Raw genomic sequence first — 19094 nt, forward strand, 5'->3', positions numbered from 1 at the left:
GGTGGCGCAGGAGGTGGCGGCAGAAACAGGCCACATCGCACCACATTGTACCCGACACACACTGTGCACGTGTGACCGCTCGCTCGCCCTCTCCCACCCCTCCTCTCCCTCGCTGTGTCAGTCCTCATGAGGAACGCCAGCACCTCCAGGTCCGGAGAGCAAGGCTTTCCGGGAGATCAGAAACAGATGTGCCTCTTGCCCCTTCTCCTCTTAACTCTCACAAAAACACACGCGGCGTCTTGTACACACACACACACACACACACACAGACGCTGGCGGCAATTCAGAACCGGCACCAGGACCCAGCCGGAGTGACGGGCCAGCGTGACCCTGAGCTTGACCCCGGCCCGCTGCACCTCAGACAGGAAAGGGACGCAATTGGCTTCAGCTGTGACCCTCCGCCCCCTCCCTCTCGCCCGCCTCCCCCCCTTCTCATTAAGACAAACTGTTTTTAAAGGCAAAGCAGCTTTCACTACCACTAAAGCCAACACCCTGGAGCATGGAGAGGGGCGGCGAGGCGCGGAGGGGGGGGCACGGAGGGAAGGTAAAAAAGAACAAGAAACAAATAAGAGCCGGAGCAACAGGGGCAAGGAGGAAGTATTTCAACAAAAAAAAGAAAGAACAAGAGATCAAGGTGAAGGAAAAAAGTTAAGAGAGAGAAAGGGCAGAGTGTAAGAAAATCCAGACTCTGGGGAGAGAGAAAAGTCAGGCATATCACTTGCAGCTGTTGCAGGCTCATGTTCCCAGAATCCATTGCAACTTGGCACATTTTTTTCTAATAAGAATGGGCGGCGTCATGGTTACATTTATATCAAAACATCCAAAACAACCGCTTTGAATTGGAGAGCGAGAGAGAGAGAGAGAGACGGTTCTGGAGAGCGAGAGAGAGAAATGAAGTCACTTAATAATAATTGCAATAAACTCTGCGTAATTATAAACAGCATTTGTCTTGGAGACAGACTGCTGAGGGGACAAACCCCATATTTGTTTGTTTAGGGATATACAGCGAAGACATATGGGAAGAATTAGACTTCTTTCACATCCATAAAGAAGGAAAAATATGACTCTCAACTTTTATATTTCGCTTGCCTCTGCTTTTGTCATCATTTCTGATCCATCAAACCCCCGAAAGGCCACTTCCCTCCTCCAAATTCTTCCGAACAGCGAGCGTTATTCAGACCCAGTGGAAACTGTGTGTGTCAGATCTCCTGTTCCATGTTGGAGTGTCTGCAATACTGCTGAAAACATTTGCATATTTCATGTTTGGCAACCTGCAACGGCCAAGAACCTAAAGTAAAGAAAACAAACTCCACAGAGCTGCGTGTGTGTGTGTGTGTGTGTGTGTGTGTGTGTGTAAGTGAGAGTGGCAGGGCATGCTGAGGTAGATTAATACCGCTGCTCAGAGGGGGGTTCCTCCATTCAGGGCTGACTGATGTGCGTCCCAAATTGATTTATGAAAACGGCCCTTCATCAATTATGTGTGGAGAAAGAGAGAGAGGGTGGAAAAAGGAGAGAGGAAGAAAGACAGGATCCTGGGGGGTAGAGTGGGAAATAAAGAGGGCCGAGAGGATGACGCCGGGGAGGGAGAGAGTGTGTGAATGACGCCGCTCCGCTGAGGAATGTGTCTAATGGACGTCAGCTCATGCCACAGGTGTCCGGCATGGTCGACGTGATGGTTTGTCATGAGAGGTACAATGAGCTGTGGCTGATCCTGATGTATGCAGCCGCTTCTTTAGGCGACACACTGGGCCTGATCCAGCTCCGACATTCATCTTCACGTGCAGCATTCATACGACATGGAGACGACTCGCGGAGTAATGGCTTCTTGAGTCAGGGTTTTGTTTGTGTGAAGAAAAGGAAAGAGGTAAAAGTTAAGAAAACGCACACACACACACACACACACACCCTCTGTCCCAGTATCTGCGTGTGGATGGACACTGGTGGAAGCAGTAGAGGTTGTGTTTGTGCAGCAGTGAAATGTGGTTTTTGTAGTAATAATAGCCCAGTTTTTTAGTTGGAGAAGGGGGGGGGGGGGGGGGGGGGGGGTAAGCGGAGTAGAGCAAAGCTGCAGTTGTTTAAAAAGCCCTTCCCCTGCTTTGCCCATTGTGCCTGAGACAGGGGTGTGTGGGGGTAGTGGGGGGTCACGCTGGGAGCTCGTTTCTCCTGCCTGTCAGAACTCTATCTGAGATCCAGCCGGAACTAATCAACTCCAATAGGCCTCCCCATTACCCAGGGTGCACTGGGCCACAGGCTGGGGGCTGGCCGGTGGGAAACACAGAGAAGGCAGAGATCCCCCCCTCACATACAAGCACACACCAACCACCACTACCACTATCCATTCACATACACACACACACACACACACACACACACACACACACACACACTCCATACTCCACCAGCCCGTGCAGTGCACACAACACTCCCACTGTTTCACACTGAAGCAATAATAAACACTTGCAATAATATTTTCACAGCAAGCAATAGCCTGCTTCAGATCAGACCCTCGCACAGCTGTGGAGTGCACTCCTACGCACATCATGCCATGCACACACACACACACACACACACACACACACACGCCATGACCATTTCCATCACATACTACACCACACTGCTGCTGAGGCCTGAGACGTTTTAAAGGAACGCTCGGTAACAAATGAACAGAATTATTTCAGAAATGTTTGTGTGCATGACAACAACAAAGTGCATGAAAACAAACAGAGCGTTAAGATCCACAGTATGTTTACGATGTCCCAGTGGTTTGTGTGGTAATCAAACCAATAACTGTTATAATTCCCTTTAATCTAATTTATTTTTATGTCTCCCTTTGTTCTTCATGAATGTATTGTGTGCTTGCTCTACCACAGTGCAACATTGTTTCCTCTCAAAACATTTTTACTTTGTTGGTTTTGGTATCAGTCCTGTCACGTTTCGCTATTTTTCCCCATTGTTTGAGAAACTAATAAAATCTTTTGAAAAAGAAACCAACAGGAACTTGAGAAACAGTTCAACATGAACTCCTCAGGAGCAGCTGCAGCACAATGACATTGCCTCCTAGTGGTAATGTAGCATCAGTGCAACCTTTAAGTTTAAAAGTTAGAATTTAGATTACATGATTTATCTGAACTTTTAGTATTGAAGAAGTTATTAGGATATGTTTAATGGATTAAAGAAGGTTCAAAAGAATCTTTTTCTACTGATTGCAGAAAAAAACATATCAACATGTTAATTGATAAATAGTTTGTCCTATTCTTACTCAAGAAAAATGATGGGTCATTTCCTAAAAGATTAAAATAAAATGCGAATTACTAAAACGTATGTCTCCACCTTGCTACGGGTGTGTGGCCAAACAACTTGACCTGACCAAGAATTTAAAGATTTCCTACTGATTTTAGAAAAGGACAAATATAAACATTTAGATTATATATATATTCCATTCTAAGTCAAGGAATATGATGGTTTAAATGCTAAGAACAAGGAAGGAAATGAGAATTATTATTATTTTTCTCTTTCCAGAAATTAACCCAATAAACTGATAGACATCAGATAATTGATGTCACTTTGGACGCTGTCAAAAGCGACAGTGTGAGCCGACGTGTGTGTGTGTGTGTGTGTGTGTTATTGCACAAGCTTCAGTGTGTGTTTTCTGTGTGACTTCAGCCTCCTTCACTGAGGTGAAGTGGGGGCAGATTTAAATGAGGAAAGAAAACTACCCCCCTCCATGACACACACTTCATTGTGTGCGAGTGTGTTTGTCTGTGTGTGTGTGTGTGTGTGTGCGTATGTGTGTGTGTGTATGTGTATGTGTATGCTCCAGTCTGACTTTGTTTCATCCAAAATGTAAAAACTCCTCATTCCCCTCTCAACCAGAACCTGTTGCATGTGTGAATGAGGAGTAACAGAGGTATGATGAGGCCCACAATAAAGTGGTGGTGGTGATGGGGCGAGGGGGTCAGTCACATGGGAACCTTCGCCAGACCCTGGGGTGGGGGCATTGAGAGGCACCGGTGTGGGGTTAATCCCCATTCACCCCGTCCTTCACCCAGCCGAGTGGGGCACAATAAGCCCCGCCCGCCTCCCACTACGTCTCCACGCTGACCTCTGACCCCACGTTTGCGGCCACTATCCCCGGCCCCTTTATGCCTCTATTCTGTGATTATCTACAATATTTACTCCTTTTGATTTCCTCGTCGACCATTGTCGTCACCCACGCAGCTCTCCTGCCTGCCTGCAGAGCTCAAGTGCTCTCCTTACTACGCCCGCAGCACCTCCTGAAAGCTTAAAGCCCACAGCAAACACCACCTGAAGTGGGAACCAGTCGCTTACAGCCACTTATTTATGACTTCTTGGTTTAAGGAGGCACACAGAAGAGCTGGGCCGGTCCTGGCAATGTTGGCGCCCTAGGCGAGATTTCAAATTGGCGCCCCCCCAACATTCACACGCAAACTGTCATGCATCCCGTTCAGTTCTTTTTTTTAAATCCATTCTCACATTTCGTAATTCATACTTGGCCTCCAGAAAGTTTGTACATATGCACAGACAAGTGATAGGAATCCGAAGCTGTTTTTCAAGACATAGCACACCTACACTTTGACAAGTGCAGGTTTTATTTAAAACTATTTCAGATAATTGAATCTCTACTGATGCATGTTTAAATGATTTAATTCTATGCTTTGGGTTTTTAGGTTTTATTATGATTAAGGTGTAAACAGAGACAGTTTCTCTGTTAGTGAAGGAAATTCTCTTCTTCTAATATTAATTGAATTGTGTTGTGTACGACTTTGAAGGAAGTTTTCTCCCGTTAATACACACATTTTGTGTCGCTTGTAGTGTATGCAGTGTAATTAATTTTAATTTTCACCCTGACACAGTATGCTTGTTGCACAGACTTATAATCGTATCCAACATGTTTCAGAGATGTGGAAACAGAGCATGACGTTAACAAATCCTATATGCAGTTAATTGTTATTGTTTGCGTCCAGTTACACGTTCTCATTCAACCCACTACTTAATAGTATGTGTCTAAATGTTATCCTCCATAAGCTTCAATAGATAGAGTGCATGGTACAACGAATAAAGACAAAAACACAATAACTTAATTTAAAGGTTTTATATTAAAATCATTCAATTAAAATCAGTTATTGAAATGTGCAGATAAAATACTACAAGACAGAATTTAATAAAATGTCCTCGGGTTTCTCAGGGTGAATAATGAATCATCTGACATGAGCTGACAAGGAAAACCAGCCTTCTCTCTCTCTCTGCTTCTCCATCTGTGGGAGAAATAAAGAAAATAGGATTTTGATTGAAGTGACAGTTTGGTGAAACATAAGCACATCTGGGAAATCTACAGTTTGTGTGTGTGTGTGTGTGTGTGTGCGCGCACCTGTGTTTTGCCACCTCTGGTTTCTCCTTCATATCTGTGAGAAGACACTTCAGGACCAGCAGATCTGCAGCCAAGAAATATGATAATGTTTAATGTACACAACAGACCTGTCCTTATAAACCACAGCATCAGTCTGCTCATGGAGAAACTAAATGGAAAAAAATCAAATAAACAGATGCTTTACACATTCAGACCATTGTCATATTATTAGTATTCAACTTTGTTTGATATCATTTAGGTAATATTACAATATATTATTTTATTTTCCTCCTCGAGCTATGATGATCCAAATATGAACTTCAATACCCAGACGATGATGTGTTTGGTATTAGTGTGGATCGCTGACCCCGCCCGACCGGTATGGACAAACATTTTGAAATGATATTTGGGTTTGGGCTGGGTTCACTCATTTTGGCAGGAGAACGAGGAAAACATCGGGCTTGAGGAACGTTCAGACACAGAATGTCTGTTGGGTTCTGGTTGGCCTCGGTTAGTTTTCTCGTGGGCTTGGACAGAAAACTGCGGCCTGAGCCACACTCGTTGGCATGTGATGCTTTTTGCCACAAGATGTGATCCCTCACTTTCTACTGCGGAGGACAGTCTGCGTATCTATTTCATGTTTGGTCTGGAAGCATTGGAAACTGTTCCCTGATGTCAGATTAGAGCAGAGAGAAAAATAGAGCATTGATTTCCAATACTGAGCTACTCACCGTCTCTCACCACCGGCCTGTGACAGAAGCCCCTGTGCAGGTGGCAGCACGGACAGCTCTGGACTTCCTCCGGCTGAGAATGACAAGATAACAGTGATTTTTAATGATCACATGAGATGAGAAAGACATGTCAGGTCGACCCACCTGCTGTTTGTTGGCTCAAGGCAGTCGTAGGGATGGGGGAGACAGAAGGAGAAACTTTGGAAGAAACGTTGTGTTTCTGTTGCTCAATAAGCTCCAATAGGCGACCCCTGGCTGCTGCACTTTGCCTGTTTAGCTCTAGGAGGCGCTGTTCCACCGTGCTCACACTGGGGTCATTAGGAGGAGTCATCTGAGAGAAAAAGATTGGATAGAAATCCTGGGTGAATGTGGTAAAATCATCCTAAATCCTATATTATTACCTTTAGACAATTATAAAATAAATGTAAACACTTGTTTTATGAATGGGTTCTATGTCATGTAAGGAAACTCAACCTCACCTGACGAGTGGCTTTGTGTCCATCAGCGACCTGGATGTTCTGGCTCCGTCTCCGTGAGCTGCTGGACCCGGACGTCCTCCTCTCTCCAACGCTCTGAGGTGTAATTCTTCCACTGCTGCCAGAGCTGGGTCTCCTCTGCTCGATGCTACTGTTGGGCGATCCTCCGCCACCCGGGCTGAGGCTCTTAGCCTGACTCAGCTGGGCCCATATCAGCTCGTTCTGCCTGCTCAGCTGAGCGATCTCAGCCAGCAAGGCCTCTGGAGGGAGCTGTGAGCTGAGCGGGTCGGAGGACGTCAGTGACAGTGAGGAAGACGAGGGAAGGCTGGGGAGGCTTGAGGCTGAGAACAGGGCCTGGATGTCCTCAAAGGAGCGGAGGTTATCTACAGGAAGAGGCTGCTGCTGCCCCGGTACAGGGTGAGTCACTGTGAAAGGGGACAAAAGCAGAATTAGGATTTTTATATGTAATCAACAAGGGGTTTGTATTGGTTTAGAATGAGAGTGTTACCAGGAATATGTTGCCAGTTGTCGCTCTGTCGAGGTGGAGAGAGCAGGACGGCGGGAGAAGCAGATGCTTGTATTCGTTCAGGAATGAGGACAGACTGACAAACTGGACACAAGTAACAACAATTTAAACATTATCAACATTTTAAAGTACCACATAAATATCTATGCACACACACAAAGACAGTATGAACCTGCAGTTTTGACATCAGAGTCTCGGGCTGGGTCTGTCTGTGCCTCCAGGAGTCCAAGTCCCCCAATCAACAACACCACTGCATCCAGCTTCTGCTCCAGCTCTGTGGTCCGCTGCAGCAGCCCTGCCTGAGAGGAAACACCAGTCAAATTTAAAAAAGGATTTATAAGTACGGTTGGAACCTAACAATAATCTAGATTCGGACAATAAGGTAAGCGCTGCTGCACCTGCAGGGCGGCAGCCTCTTCTCTCAGAGTCATGGTCTCTGCAGTGAGAGCATCGATCAGGCCGCGCTGCGCTCTCAGCTCCTCCTCCAGTTTTCTCCTCTCCTCAGACTCTTTATGAACCTTCTCGTCCGTCTAAGGAGAAAATGGGATAATATAAACAGATGACGTTAAAGTAAACACTGTCTGCTTTATTACTACCACAATAATGACACAACTATGGACCTTGGTAAAACTGAGAAGATCCAGTTCATGTAAGTGTAGTGCAGAATGTTTACACTGTCTATAAGAGATTTGAATGGAGACATTATTGTTCTCCTGCTGTACCTTTTTGAGGTGGTGAACTAAACGTCCGACCGTGGAGATCAGTGCAACAGAGAACCCAGTTAGGCCTTGTGTTCTGTGCTGGTTTGGTCTCTGTGCTGACCCTGGTTCTGTGTCAGGACTCATCATATCCAAGTCGGCCTCCACCTGACCCAACATGGACTGGAGCAGACCCAGACTCGACTGGTTCCCACTGAGAGAAGCAACACTGGAGCCGTTCAGCTCTGAGCTCAGAGAAACACACTTCCTGGTCCTGCTGGTTCTAGTGCGGATCCTTCCTGCAGAAGACATACAAAGAAAACCAAAATATTTGACTGATATAAAAGCACTTTCACATTTAAAATATTTATTTTTGAAGAACACAATCGCTAGCAGACATTACCTGACTGGTTGAGAGGCCTGTCAGGATTCAGCACCTGAGAAACCAGGACAGACAGTTCCTCCTCGTCCTCCTCTGGTTGGCTCCGTCTGGTCCGAACACGCTGAACAGCCAATGTGGCATTTAGAGCTGAAACATGCAGGATGAGTCTGTGGGTGCTGTGAAACTCTGATATGTAGTCTATAAATAAAATAACTGAAAGTATGAAAAGTTCCTCACCTGTTTGATCTGGTGCTCTCCCTGATGTACAGGGGGTTGAAAAAATATGATCTCTATCTCCATGGTCAGACACAGGACGTTGGGCTTTCTGCTGCTGTTTCACTTTACCCCGAGAGGGTGCCTTTGTTTTTCTCACATTGGCCCTGCAAAGAAAAGAATGTGAGGGATGACGTGGTGTCAGCAGGATGTGAAAAACTATATTTCTCCCCCTTACACGGAACACAATCGACTTTCTTATCTCAAATTGAGGTGGTGCATTAGGCTGTCTGGTTTGCAGGCATTAGTACCTTCTGATGACATGATAGTTTGAACTGCCAGAGGGATTTCCATCTTCATCACTGTGGTCTTCCTCCGAGTCTTGAAGTTCATTAAGAGCCTGGAATGAACCATTCAATGCATGTTAATGCAGGTCAAATAAAAATTTAAAAAAAATTGAAAGTTGGTGATGGTATTTTGCTCAGTAAGAGATCAAATATTTACAGCTTTAATTTTTGTACACAAACCTGCTGGTCCATCATAGACTGGCTGAGAAGGCACAACTGAGTCGGAGGATCTGGTCTCTGGAGAACAGGCAGTTCTGAGTCAGAGTCACAGTTTGGAGCCATGGTCACACTCGGATGCCCTGTTGAAATATATATTTACACACATTACTTACATAATCCATAAACAGAAATACCAGCATTTTCACCTAACCGTCCACGATGTCAACATCTAAATACCAGTGTGCCTGCGAGGAGCATCTCCAAACAAATCCTTGACCACAGCCATGGCTCTGTCCGAGCGGGCCAGCACATCCTGCAGCAGCAGCTGGTCTGAGAAGACCTGCAGCGTTAGCAAAACACCACATTCATCACATTCCACTCAGTACAGGGGAGCTTGGATTTCAATTTAACAAACAAATCTTTATTCAATTTTAGACAAGCATCAAGCAGCACAAAAGACACTAAAGATGAAGGGAAAATCTAAGTCACAAACCTCCCTGATGATGCTGAGGCTGGCGGGGTCAAGACTTGCAGGACTCCTGCCGTGTCCCAGGCGGCGTGTCAGAGCTTTCTCTCTCAGCTCCCACTGAGCCGCGGCCTTGTTGTGCGACTTGTGAATCTCATGCCGATGACTCTGAAGCAGAATAGAACAAATACATAGGGACTGTGACAAAAATGTAACCATTTAGGATATGTTAAGCTTACAGAACCTACACCCCTCAAACAATAAATGTTTTACAGTGAGCATTAGGAGAGGAAACAAACACAAAATCACAACAATGCAGTATTCTGAACAAGGTCCCAGACCTTACCAGCTCTGCAGGTGTCAGCTTGTGCACAGCCAGGTCACTGACAGTGCTCTGCAACCGACAAAGAACAGATCTCACTCATACATTACAAGACAAACAGGTCACTGACTGTTTCTTTTCCCGTCTGTACCTTATATATACAGTCTATGGTCTGTACTCACCACCCACTCCCTTCTGGGAGCTGCTGCCTTCTTGGGACGAACAGGCCTTTTCGCTTTGTTGTGTTGTTGTGAACGTCCCACTCTAACCGACGACATCTGCTCACAGGCAACGACACGAAGGGGAACATGTCACTGTGGAGATACCTGTGTAAAGTGGCTGCACAGGTATTAAATGACTGGTGCTAAGCTAGCTCTGCGCTACGTTTCCTTCCCATCACCTTCAGGTCAAGTTAGATCATCAGTAGCTGCTTTGCTAGGCTACACAGCTCGTTAGCTCAATGTTTACACGCACATTGTCAAACGGTGAACTAACACTCACGTTTTAGAAGCCGCGGTGTTTCACAGGAGCCGCGTCTCGGGTTGTTTTTGCCGCTTTGGTCTCGGAAGCGGCGGAAGTTGATGTCAAGTCTCCTTCAGCCCGTGAGACAGTTTTTCAACAGTTCGCGCCACTTCCTGTGCTGTTGCCACGGACACCGCTTCACCGCGCTGCATGATGGGAAGTGGAGGCGGTGAGCCCAAACAAACCCAAACAACCCTAAAGATCATAGATAGAGATAGAAGGTGAACTTTATACATTTTATAAATTAAGAGTAACTTTTGAGATGTGTTTACTTCACGTGATTATTTCTTGTTACTACGTACAACTTACTTCAACTCAGATAGAAATATTGTACTTTGTACCTCTGGCTGTTTGACAGTAATAGATACTGCATACGTTACAAAAAACACAAAAAATGTATTATAAGTTACTGTATATAAAATACTGTAGTTTGAAAATGAGCTGCAGCTAATGCAGACACCACTAGATGGCAATGTCACCCAGCAAGTCCCATACTGGTGTGGGTGGAAGGAAAAGGGGAGTGAGGAAGAGGAACAGGAGGAAGAGGAGGAGGAGGAAGATGAAGAGGAGGAGGGAGGGGGGCTACCTGAAGATGTCAAACTGTCTAAACTCTCATCTCTCTTTCATCTCAGAAAAAAAAAAACAGTCAGATTTATCCAGAACAAAACTCAGGAAGTCAAATTGAATTTTGGGGCAGATGCTCAAAACTAATCTCTGGTGTTGAAGTGACTTTTGACAAGAATGTAACCGGAATAAGGGTGTTTCACCTTCAAAGTAAAAGCATGACTTTGTGAAGATTGTAGTATGTGGTTGACTATGAGTGTTGATATTAACTGGGTAATACATGGCAACTATTGCAGTAAATCACAGCCTATGCATTCATAGATAACGACCAGTGCAACCAATTAAAAAATCTCTCTCACAAAAGGATAAGGTGAAAATGTCAATGAACTCAAATGTTAAGTTTCCCACGCTGTGAGTTAGATGTATGGATACACAGGCTTTTTTTTATGTCTATATTTAAAATTTGAAGTATTACCTCATTTAAAGTACCCACCAAAGTAGAAGCATTCACATTGTGTTGTGCGTCTCGGGGTTTAGAAGTTTGAACAGGAAGTTGTATGTGTTAGTGATTCTAACTTGATGCATGTCGGTTTATTGCTCGTTTTACGCAGAGGTGTGTTTTTGCCTCTGACTTATTTTACCCGCCCCTCGCCCACTGTGGAGTAAAGACTGCGCTTCAGTTCAATCTGACTAGACTGGCCCACACTTGGCTCCATGACTCCTGACGCACGACAATGCGCACTGAGCCACAGAAGTTTGAGGACTTATCTTTACGCACGGAGTTCGTGGTGAGGGGACACGGGAGCGACAGCAGCTGTCCGCCCATGGATCAGGCTACAAGTGTTTGTTTCTCTGCATCCCTGTGGAAAGTCATCTGAAGAGTGTGGAGGAGACGTGTCCTGCCTCGCTGGAGGTTCTCTGGAGTTCCAGGGGAGATCACTGTTGGATTTACCAGAGCTCAGAAGGCTTACAGCTGGAATCTGTATAGATCTTCTGTATTTCTGGCACCTTCTCCTTCAGTAGTGTAATTACGCGTTTTGAACAATTTTTGGATCATAACCTGGGCTGCAAAGTCCCTTTTGGAGACGTTGGATCTGCATTACGCACGAAATACTTCTAACCAATGACATCTTCTAAGAGGTTTGTTGCTCTCCCACTGCATCCCCTCCTTCCATCGCACCGATCGACCGTGTCACACCTCCACCAGGTTTAGACGCGGGGGAGTGAAAGCCTCGCTGTCGCTTCCAGTGCGCCAGCGTGCGGCCGCGGACCACCTGGTCGAGGATGTGGGGCGGAGGGTTCCCGGCGTCTGTCACCGTGGTCGTGACATTCCTCCTGGTCATCATCGATGTGAAAGCGAGCGGGGAGTATTGCCACGGCTGGCACGACTCCCAGGGCGCGTGGAAGGAAGGGTTCCAGTGCCCGGAGAAGATCGACGCAGACGACTCGATAATCTGCTGTGGGAAATGCGAGCTGCGCTACTGCTGCGCCAGCACGGACGCGCGTCTGGATCAGGGGAGCTGTGACAACGACCAACAGGCGCAGGAGCCCGGGACTGAGAGCAAGGACAACAAGGACTCCGGGGCAGGTATAAACACAAAACTTCTACTCTTGCATTATTAAAGATGTTAATCATCATACTACCCAATTACGCGCAAAGCAAAAGTTTGGACACTCCAGAAGAGGGTAAATCAAGACTTTAAAGTTATTTAGTGAACCTGAAAATGCTGAAACGTGGTATAAAAGTATATTATGAGATTCAAAGTAGAAGCCTATAATTTCCTTAATATTCACTGTTGATCTATGACAAAGAAAGCCTGTTTGGTAAGTCGTAAGACAATGCGTAAAAGTAGTTGCGCCAGTGGAGTGACTTTGGCGTCTCCAAAAGGTTGTTTAGTATCAGATAAAAACCTTTGTTTTTAATAGGATTCAATATAAATATCATAAAAAACTATGCATAAAACAACTCCAAAGGTGAGTGAGGTGGCACCGGGCCCAGGGCGCACGCACAGGATGTCTCAGATTTAATATTGTAAATCGCAGACCTATTACAAGTGCAGGCCTCCTCTCATAAAAATAACACAGCAACAGTATCTCCCTGCTAAGAGGCATCATCTGCAACGACAGCTGCACAGGAGACAGCAGAGACTCCTCCAGGAACCAGTTAACTGCGCGTTCACAAATGGCACAGTGTCTGCGCCGTGTTGCAGCACTTTATAAATAGCTGTGTTTGTTCTGGCGCGTAACAGTGCGAGAGGGGCCGGGCTCAGATCACGCTGTCCTCACGGGGATCAAGTTTGGACTTGACCGGATCTTGGACGGTGGCTCTCCCCAAAGGCGCTGACAGGCCTGTTCATAAAAAACACAAATCGCGTTATGTATCACTTCCTACCAGACTCTGGAGTCGTTTTCCCACACCCCCACCCCACTGCAACCCCTCCCTGGTGCCTCTGTGCTTTCAAGGGATTCATACTCAGATCTGTTTTATACAAGGCACATAGATACACTTAAACAAAACTGCACTTAAGGGAGGCTTCATTACCAGAAACAAAAGCAACATATACATTTCAATATGTGGTGGATTAGGTGACTGTATAAACGTTTTTCCCAGGCCCGGCTCCTCGTTCATCAATGCTGATATTCCCATATGTTAACCATAAAAGCCTCTTAAAGCTGCATCATATCTGGAATAAACAATGAATAAGGTGATTGCAGCACAAATCAGATAAAATAGTCTTCGCAGGCTCATTTCACAATATCCCTGGAGGATATTATGTCTTCTTCTGGACCTGCAGCTATAATCTGCTATTTGCTAAGACCATCCTGCCTTATCACTGCAGGAAGAGGCATATACATTTCATTCAGTGGCCTCCAGCCAACATAACTTAAAGACAAGCAGCTTTTTCCTCACCAAGAAGAAAGGAAATTATGCTTTTTTCCCCCCACACATTCTAAGCCATGCTCAGTTTGTGCATTTCGTTCATTTTTCATGTGCTCGCGGCTAATAAATCATCCGGTAAAGATACACATTGCAATGTCAATGGATAACAGGCAGGAAATTATTAATGTGCTCAACTTGAAGGAACATATGGTATTTGGGAACAGAAGAATGCCCGTGGGAGCGCCGGGGGAGAGTCCAGCCAGTCAGCCGCAGAGACTGTGCCCAAAACAAGGGCTTAGGAGAGGGGGGTGCTGTTCCTGCTGCAGGGCTGCCACAGCTCAACCGCAGCAACAGGTGTGGAGGGGTGACAGCGAACAATAAGAGGGCCTCAACCACCATGTGCACTAAAGAGGGATTTCTGGGCTTAAAAATTCACACATGGCAAAAGACGCGGAAATCAATTCTTTGTTTGAATTGTAAAGACAATAAGATGCTGGACATGACTAAATGCTTGGGTGTTAGAGAGTTACTTTATAATGTTGAGGTATTTTAAATTAGTGGCTTCTTTCCTTCTTCCCCAGTGACCCCTGACACAAAGCTACATATAGTGAGAGACACTTTTCATTCTTCTGTGACACGTTTGCATTTCCACCAAAAAGTGATTTCTATTCTAAACTTTTTACAAGGTTTATTCAGAAAGGTAAACAAGTAAAATAATTATACAAAATATCTAGCAGATCTCATCATGTAGCAATGTATGCTAATGGTGTTATGGTGTATTCGTCTAATACTTCGATTTATGACTAAACTCCTGAAATTCCCATCAGCCTCAGTTCTACTTTAAGTTTAGAGCTAATAAGCAAAAACCATAGACCGTATATAAAAGATAAACACACCAAAGATCGCAAAAAGGTATTGAGCTCAAAGCACCAGTGTCCTCACAGAGGCTAACTTGGCTAAAGTCTTGTGTTGTTTTTATTTTCTTAATCAGTTCAAATCAGATTTATCTGGGACAAAAACTCTAAACTGGAAACAACTGGAAAAAACTTGTTTACACTAAAACTATCAACTCGTCTAACAACAGCAAGAGATCTAAAAATGTAGTAAATAATAATAAATTGGCCACAGGCATTGTTTTTCTGCATGAGTACTATTACTTTTGATACTTTACTGATAATACTTTGATTCATTTGAAAACAGAATCTGCGTACTTCTCCTAACACGCTGCACACATGCTAAAGTTTATCGCCCCCGTCCATCACTGATTTACTGTACAGCATTTTGGGAAGGAGTTCCACATAAAAAAAAAAAAGAAGGGATGAACAAACATAAGATGAAAGTTTTTACAATTACTAATCCTGAGCAGCCATGTATGAAAAAGGGAGTTGAGGAGGGAGAGATGGGGCAGTTGAGGTCTAACTGGGACATTTCTGCTCTTGTAACTTATCCTGTATGTTGCCTGTGCAGAGGTTCCTGTTAAAACCTGTTTTCTGCATGCTGTTTAGCTGTGATTTATATAAGCCTCTCAAGTTGATGCTCCTGTCAAAGGGGAAATGGGTCAAGGTCCCGGCTTCTCTAGTGTCAGACTCTCGGCCTCTGCGTCCTTTGTCCCCTGGACTTACACCTCCATAGCCAAACCGGTGTCCCCCAGCTCCAAACTGGTTCCATGCAGTAATGCTGTTTAATACCCGGCTACTTTTGATGAGCATTTTTTTGAAAAGTTTTCTCAAGACTTGTTTTCAGAGCGCAGAGACAAAAGGAAACTGGAGCCAGTTGCCACCTCTCTCTCTCTCTCTCTGGCATACAGTTACAGCTCATAACACATGGGCACATTCAATGCAGAAATCAAGTGCACCCCGTGGGAACAACACAGCACAACTAATCACTTGCAATGCAACATGGTGGTTATTGTGTTGGCCTTGAGCGAGCATGGGAATGAACTGCACCTCGGGAGTGACCTCATCTTACCTGGCGCCCCCCCGTTTCTTCCTTCAAAGGTGCCGCGAGTGAAACAATGTGATTTATTTTCAAGCCAAGTTGTGGTTGATGGTGTTTCTGAGTTGTTGTCTCCTCCTCACTTAGCAAATTTACAGACTGACACTGAGATCTTCACCTATAAACACGTCAGGGACCTCTACTTGTTTATTGAGGCCTGTGCAGCAGTTATTTGACCTGATCCGTGGAATAGTGATTTGCTGTTCTCAGTTAATATAGGAAAGGTCAGGGGGAAGGAATTGGCCTCCCCCTTTGATTTAAAGGACCGAATAACCCCACATTCAGCTGCATTAAATCAGTCAACTTTAATACCCTTCTTTAAACAGGAGCCAAGTACTATAGCTCAACTTGAGTAACTTATTTTCAAAGGCCCGGTCGTAAATAGCTACAGAAAAGGAAGGGTCACAAATATCTGCTGGCAGGGCGGCTTAAGAATGTCACCCGTGCAAACACACACACACACACACACACACACACACACACACACCTCTCTGCAGGGTGGAGGAGGCTGGGGACACAGCAGGGTGCGCAGGATTAAAACAGATCAAAACAAAGTTAATAACTGCTAATGAGAGTGTGGGGCTCCCCGGGGACTCAATCCCAGTGCACCTTTCATTCCTAAACTCTGGACCAAACACTCCTCTCTGCTCAGGCTTTTGTTAAACTGTCTCACCCAATCTGCACTCACACGTAGGAGCTTTGCTTGTGCAAGGAAGCGAGACATGTGAGAGTGTGAGGTCGGCTGCTTTGAAGCTTCCTGGTCAATATAAGTCACTGCCCCCTGAACAAGCTACTTAATGTGAATGTGTCTCTCCGTCCTCTCTCTCTCTCCGCAGTACCCATCTATGTGCCGTTCCTGATAGTGGGCTCGGTGTTCGTGGCCTTCATCCTGGTGGGATCTGTGATCGCCGTGTGCTGCTGCCGCTGCCTCCGGCCCAAACAGGAACTGTCGTCAGGAGGGGCGTCAGGAGGCGGGCCCGGTGGCGGGCGCCTCCTGGAAACCATCCCCATGATGGCGAGCACTTCCAGAGGCTCGTCATCGCGCCAGTCCAGCACGGCCACCTCATCCAGCTCCTCTGCCCCACCCTCCGCACCCCGCCCTGGTCCCCCTCCTCTCATGCGGGCTCAGGCCTCTTGCTGTCTGCCGCCTGATGCCAGCGTCTTTGTCAACATGCCCACCAATTTCTCTGTACTCAACTGCCAGCAGGCCACCCAAATCATGCCTCACCAGGGACAGTTCCTTCACCCGCAGTACATTAGCTACGCTCACCCCCAAGCTGCAGCCTACCTGGACCCCATCCATGGAGGATACAGGCCCCTGCAGTCCCCGTGCCCTCCTCCCCCCGGGGGGTCGAGTGTCATCGGTGACCAGAAATACCCTCCAGTGACAGTGTGACGAGGGGCCAACACGCAGACCACTCTGCCACTTTGTTGTGAAGACTAACTTGTGAAGTTTAACATGAGAGGGCTGCGCCAGAGACCTTTCGGGGACACTGCCAGAGTGGAAAAAGAAAGGCAGCGAGTCAAACTCACATGAAGGACTCATAAAGCCATTGCTGGCAGCAGGGCCTGCCCCGCTATTGTGTGTGGTGTGTGTCTGTAATGTGTGTGTCATGTGACCTGTTGCCAAGTTGGAATGAGCTAAGCTCGGTCTCTGATGGGGTACGGTGGATGCATAAACAATGTTCTGTCTTGATGCAAAGATTAAACTGCATATTGGAGAGTTACGCTGCCCAGATGGGTGATAATGCACAGCTGCAGCCTGCAGCTCAAATCAAGACTGTGCACGTGTTTGTGTTTGCATGTATTTGTATGGGAGAGTGGGAAAAACGTTTGTTGGCTTGTATCTGCTTGAATGAATGATGACTGGATGATTTATAGCAGTGGGCTGAATGAAAAGTGGTTATTCAACAAAACAAAATATGACCACATGCTGTGTTTATGCCATGTGCACGTGTGCACTTGTGAATGGGTTGTAAATGGTTTATACAATACAGTATGTTTGTGTTGAACGTTTGGGGACAGACAGTATGTGAGAAGATGTTTGTACTGTATGTGTGTGAGTTTGCGGGAGCGTGTGAAGTGTGGAGGGATGTGGTCGTATGAGTAACTGTGAGTGACCTGTGTGTGTGTGTGTGTGTGTGTGTGTGTGTGTGTGTGTGTGTAATGGGAAATGCAGGTGGTGTGATGTGAGAGGCAGTTGCAATCCCCCTGCAGACCATTTAAAATCTAATGAAGTGAACACAGGACGCAGACTGTGACGCTCCACCCTGCTGCACAGCCTCCCTGCTGCCACCCAAAACGAATAAACACAAAAACTTCTGGCCCGACTGCGCCGAGCGGAAACACACGGACACACCAAGCAAAAAAAGAAACAGACAAATTTCACGCAAGGCCGCCAGTTAATGTACGTGAGTGTGTGACGGAGAAGAAGTGAGAGGCTGCTCTCTGAAGATTGAGGTTAATTATACAGCGAAAAACTGCCAAATGACCCCCCCCCCCGCGAGGAGTGTGTGTGAGCATGTGTGTTTGTATTTAACACCCCCACGGCTCAGAGCGTTAGCAGAGGGCAAAGGCAGCTCCAGGGCAGCTTTTACTCATTATTTTCCACTTAAGAAAAAGGCACAGAAATGGTGATTATCAGTTGTTAAGAAAAAAAAAAAAGTTTAACCTGCATATTTCTGTTTTGCAGCTGGTAACTCACAAGTAACAGTGATATGCAATTTGAGAAATGTGCTCCAGCGAAGTCTGCAGCTTGATATCTCCCACTACGGTAATACTGAAACCAGTCTGTCTGTGTCCTTTGTCTGTACTCCCAGCACAGCGTCTGTAACAGCAGGCAGCTCGTGTGTGACAAAGAAACAGTGTAAAGTGTAAAATGGTGGATGCAAGTCGGCCCCATGTTTCTGTCCCCTCTGTGATTCGATGCAGGAAGGAGTCTTTTCATATGAATTTCTGAAAAAAATAAACAACTTTTAAAGCAAAAAACATGTGTTGAGAGCTTAAGTTACAGTTTTATATCAACGTCCAGAGTCATTACTATTAAACAAGAGAGGTTTTGTGTTTTAAAACCCTGAGGGGAAAGGTTTGGGTCGTTGTTACTCCGATTTACACACCAACACTTGGAGAAGAGTCAATGGAGAAAAGAAGATTTGAATAGAAAAAATATAAATCTGTGTTGTGAATGGGGGTTTTTGCAAGGAACATTATCCTAAATTCTCTTTTCCCTTGGAACACTCGCCTACTTGGCTCTAATTACACACAATCACAGACAGCGCCGCTACCTGCAGAGGACAAAAACAAATACCTGTCACATCATCCCACACAGCGAGCCGAGGAACAATAAACCACAACAATGGACGGTTTAAAACTTCGACCATGTGGAGGTGAGGTTTTGGCAGCCTGATCCAAGTCCTCAGCTACAGTAATGTGGAAAGCAAGCGG

At 45.8% G+C, this 19094-nt stretch overlaps 2 protein-coding genes across 4 annotated transcripts; one reads left to right on the forward strand and one right to left on the reverse strand.

The window, feature by feature from the left end:
- Positions 1–5110: 5110 nt before the first annotated feature.
- On the reverse strand, positions 5111–10313 carry spice1 (spindle and centriole associated protein 1). 3 transcript variants are annotated; one of them, XM_053412533.1, is made up of 18 exons: positions 10190–10299; positions 9871–10002; positions 9713–9760; positions 9394–9534; positions 9138–9240; positions 8922–9040; positions 8706–8794; positions 8419–8561; positions 8203–8328; positions 7824–8098; positions 7500–7631; positions 7274–7400; positions 7084–7185; positions 6579–7000; positions 6244–6430; positions 6100–6172; positions 5390–5453; positions 5111–5276 (listed from the first exon to the last, which is right to left on the reverse strand). In XM_053412533.1, exons 2-18 carry the CDS (start codon positions 9964–9966, stop codon positions 5220–5222), a joined length of 2304 nt encoding a protein of 767 aa, XP_053268508.1. In that variant the 5' UTR covers positions 9967–10002; positions 10190–10299; the 3' UTR covers positions 5111–5219. The 3 variants fall into 3 exon arrangements, with proteins under 3 accessions (XP_053268508.1, XP_053268509.1, XP_053268506.1); XM_053412534.1 differs by having other exon boundaries at positions 9871–10027; positions 10190–10292; XM_053412531.1 differs by having other exon boundaries at positions 5112–5276; positions 9871–9966; positions 10190–10313.
- Positions 10314–11420: 1107 nt separating this feature from the next.
- Positions 11421–18632, forward strand: LOC128426225 (protein shisa-2). The gene is made up of 2 exons (XM_053413087.1): positions 11421–12362; positions 16487–18632. The coding sequence occupies exons 1-2, from the start codon at positions 12059–12061 to the stop codon at positions 17044–17046; spliced, it is 864 nt and encodes a 287-aa protein (XP_053269062.1). The 5' UTR covers positions 11421–12058; the 3' UTR covers positions 17047–18632.
- Positions 18633–19094: the final 462 nt, after the last annotated feature.

The sequence above is a fragment of the Pleuronectes platessa genome, chromosome 20, assembly GCF_947347685.1.
Source record: "Pleuronectes platessa chromosome 20, fPlePla1.1, whole genome shotgun sequence".
Taxonomy (NCBI): domain Eukaryota; kingdom Metazoa; phylum Chordata; class Actinopteri; order Pleuronectiformes; family Pleuronectidae; genus Pleuronectes; species Pleuronectes platessa.

Coding starts and splice junctions, on each gene's coding strand:
- spice1 (XM_053412533.1), bottom strand. CDS start 9,966: ATGTCGTCGGTTAGAGTGGGACGTTCACAACAACACAACAAAGCGAAA. Junction 9,761..9,870: donor CTCCCAGAAGGGAGTGGGTG/GTGAGTACAGAC, acceptor TGTCGGTTGCAG/AGCACTGTCAGTGACCTGGC. Junction 7,401..7,499: donor AAGAGGCTGCCGCCCTGCAG/GTGCAGCAGCGC, acceptor GTTTCCTCTCAG/GCAGGGCTGCTGCAGCGGAC.
- LOC128426225 (XM_053413087.1), top strand. CDS start 12,059: ATGTGGGGCGGAGGGTTCCCGGCGTCTGTCACCGTGGTCGTGACATTC. Junction 12,363..16,486: donor CAACAAGGACTCCGGGGCAG/GTATAAACACAA, acceptor CTCTCTCCGCAG/TACCCATCTATGTGCCGTTC.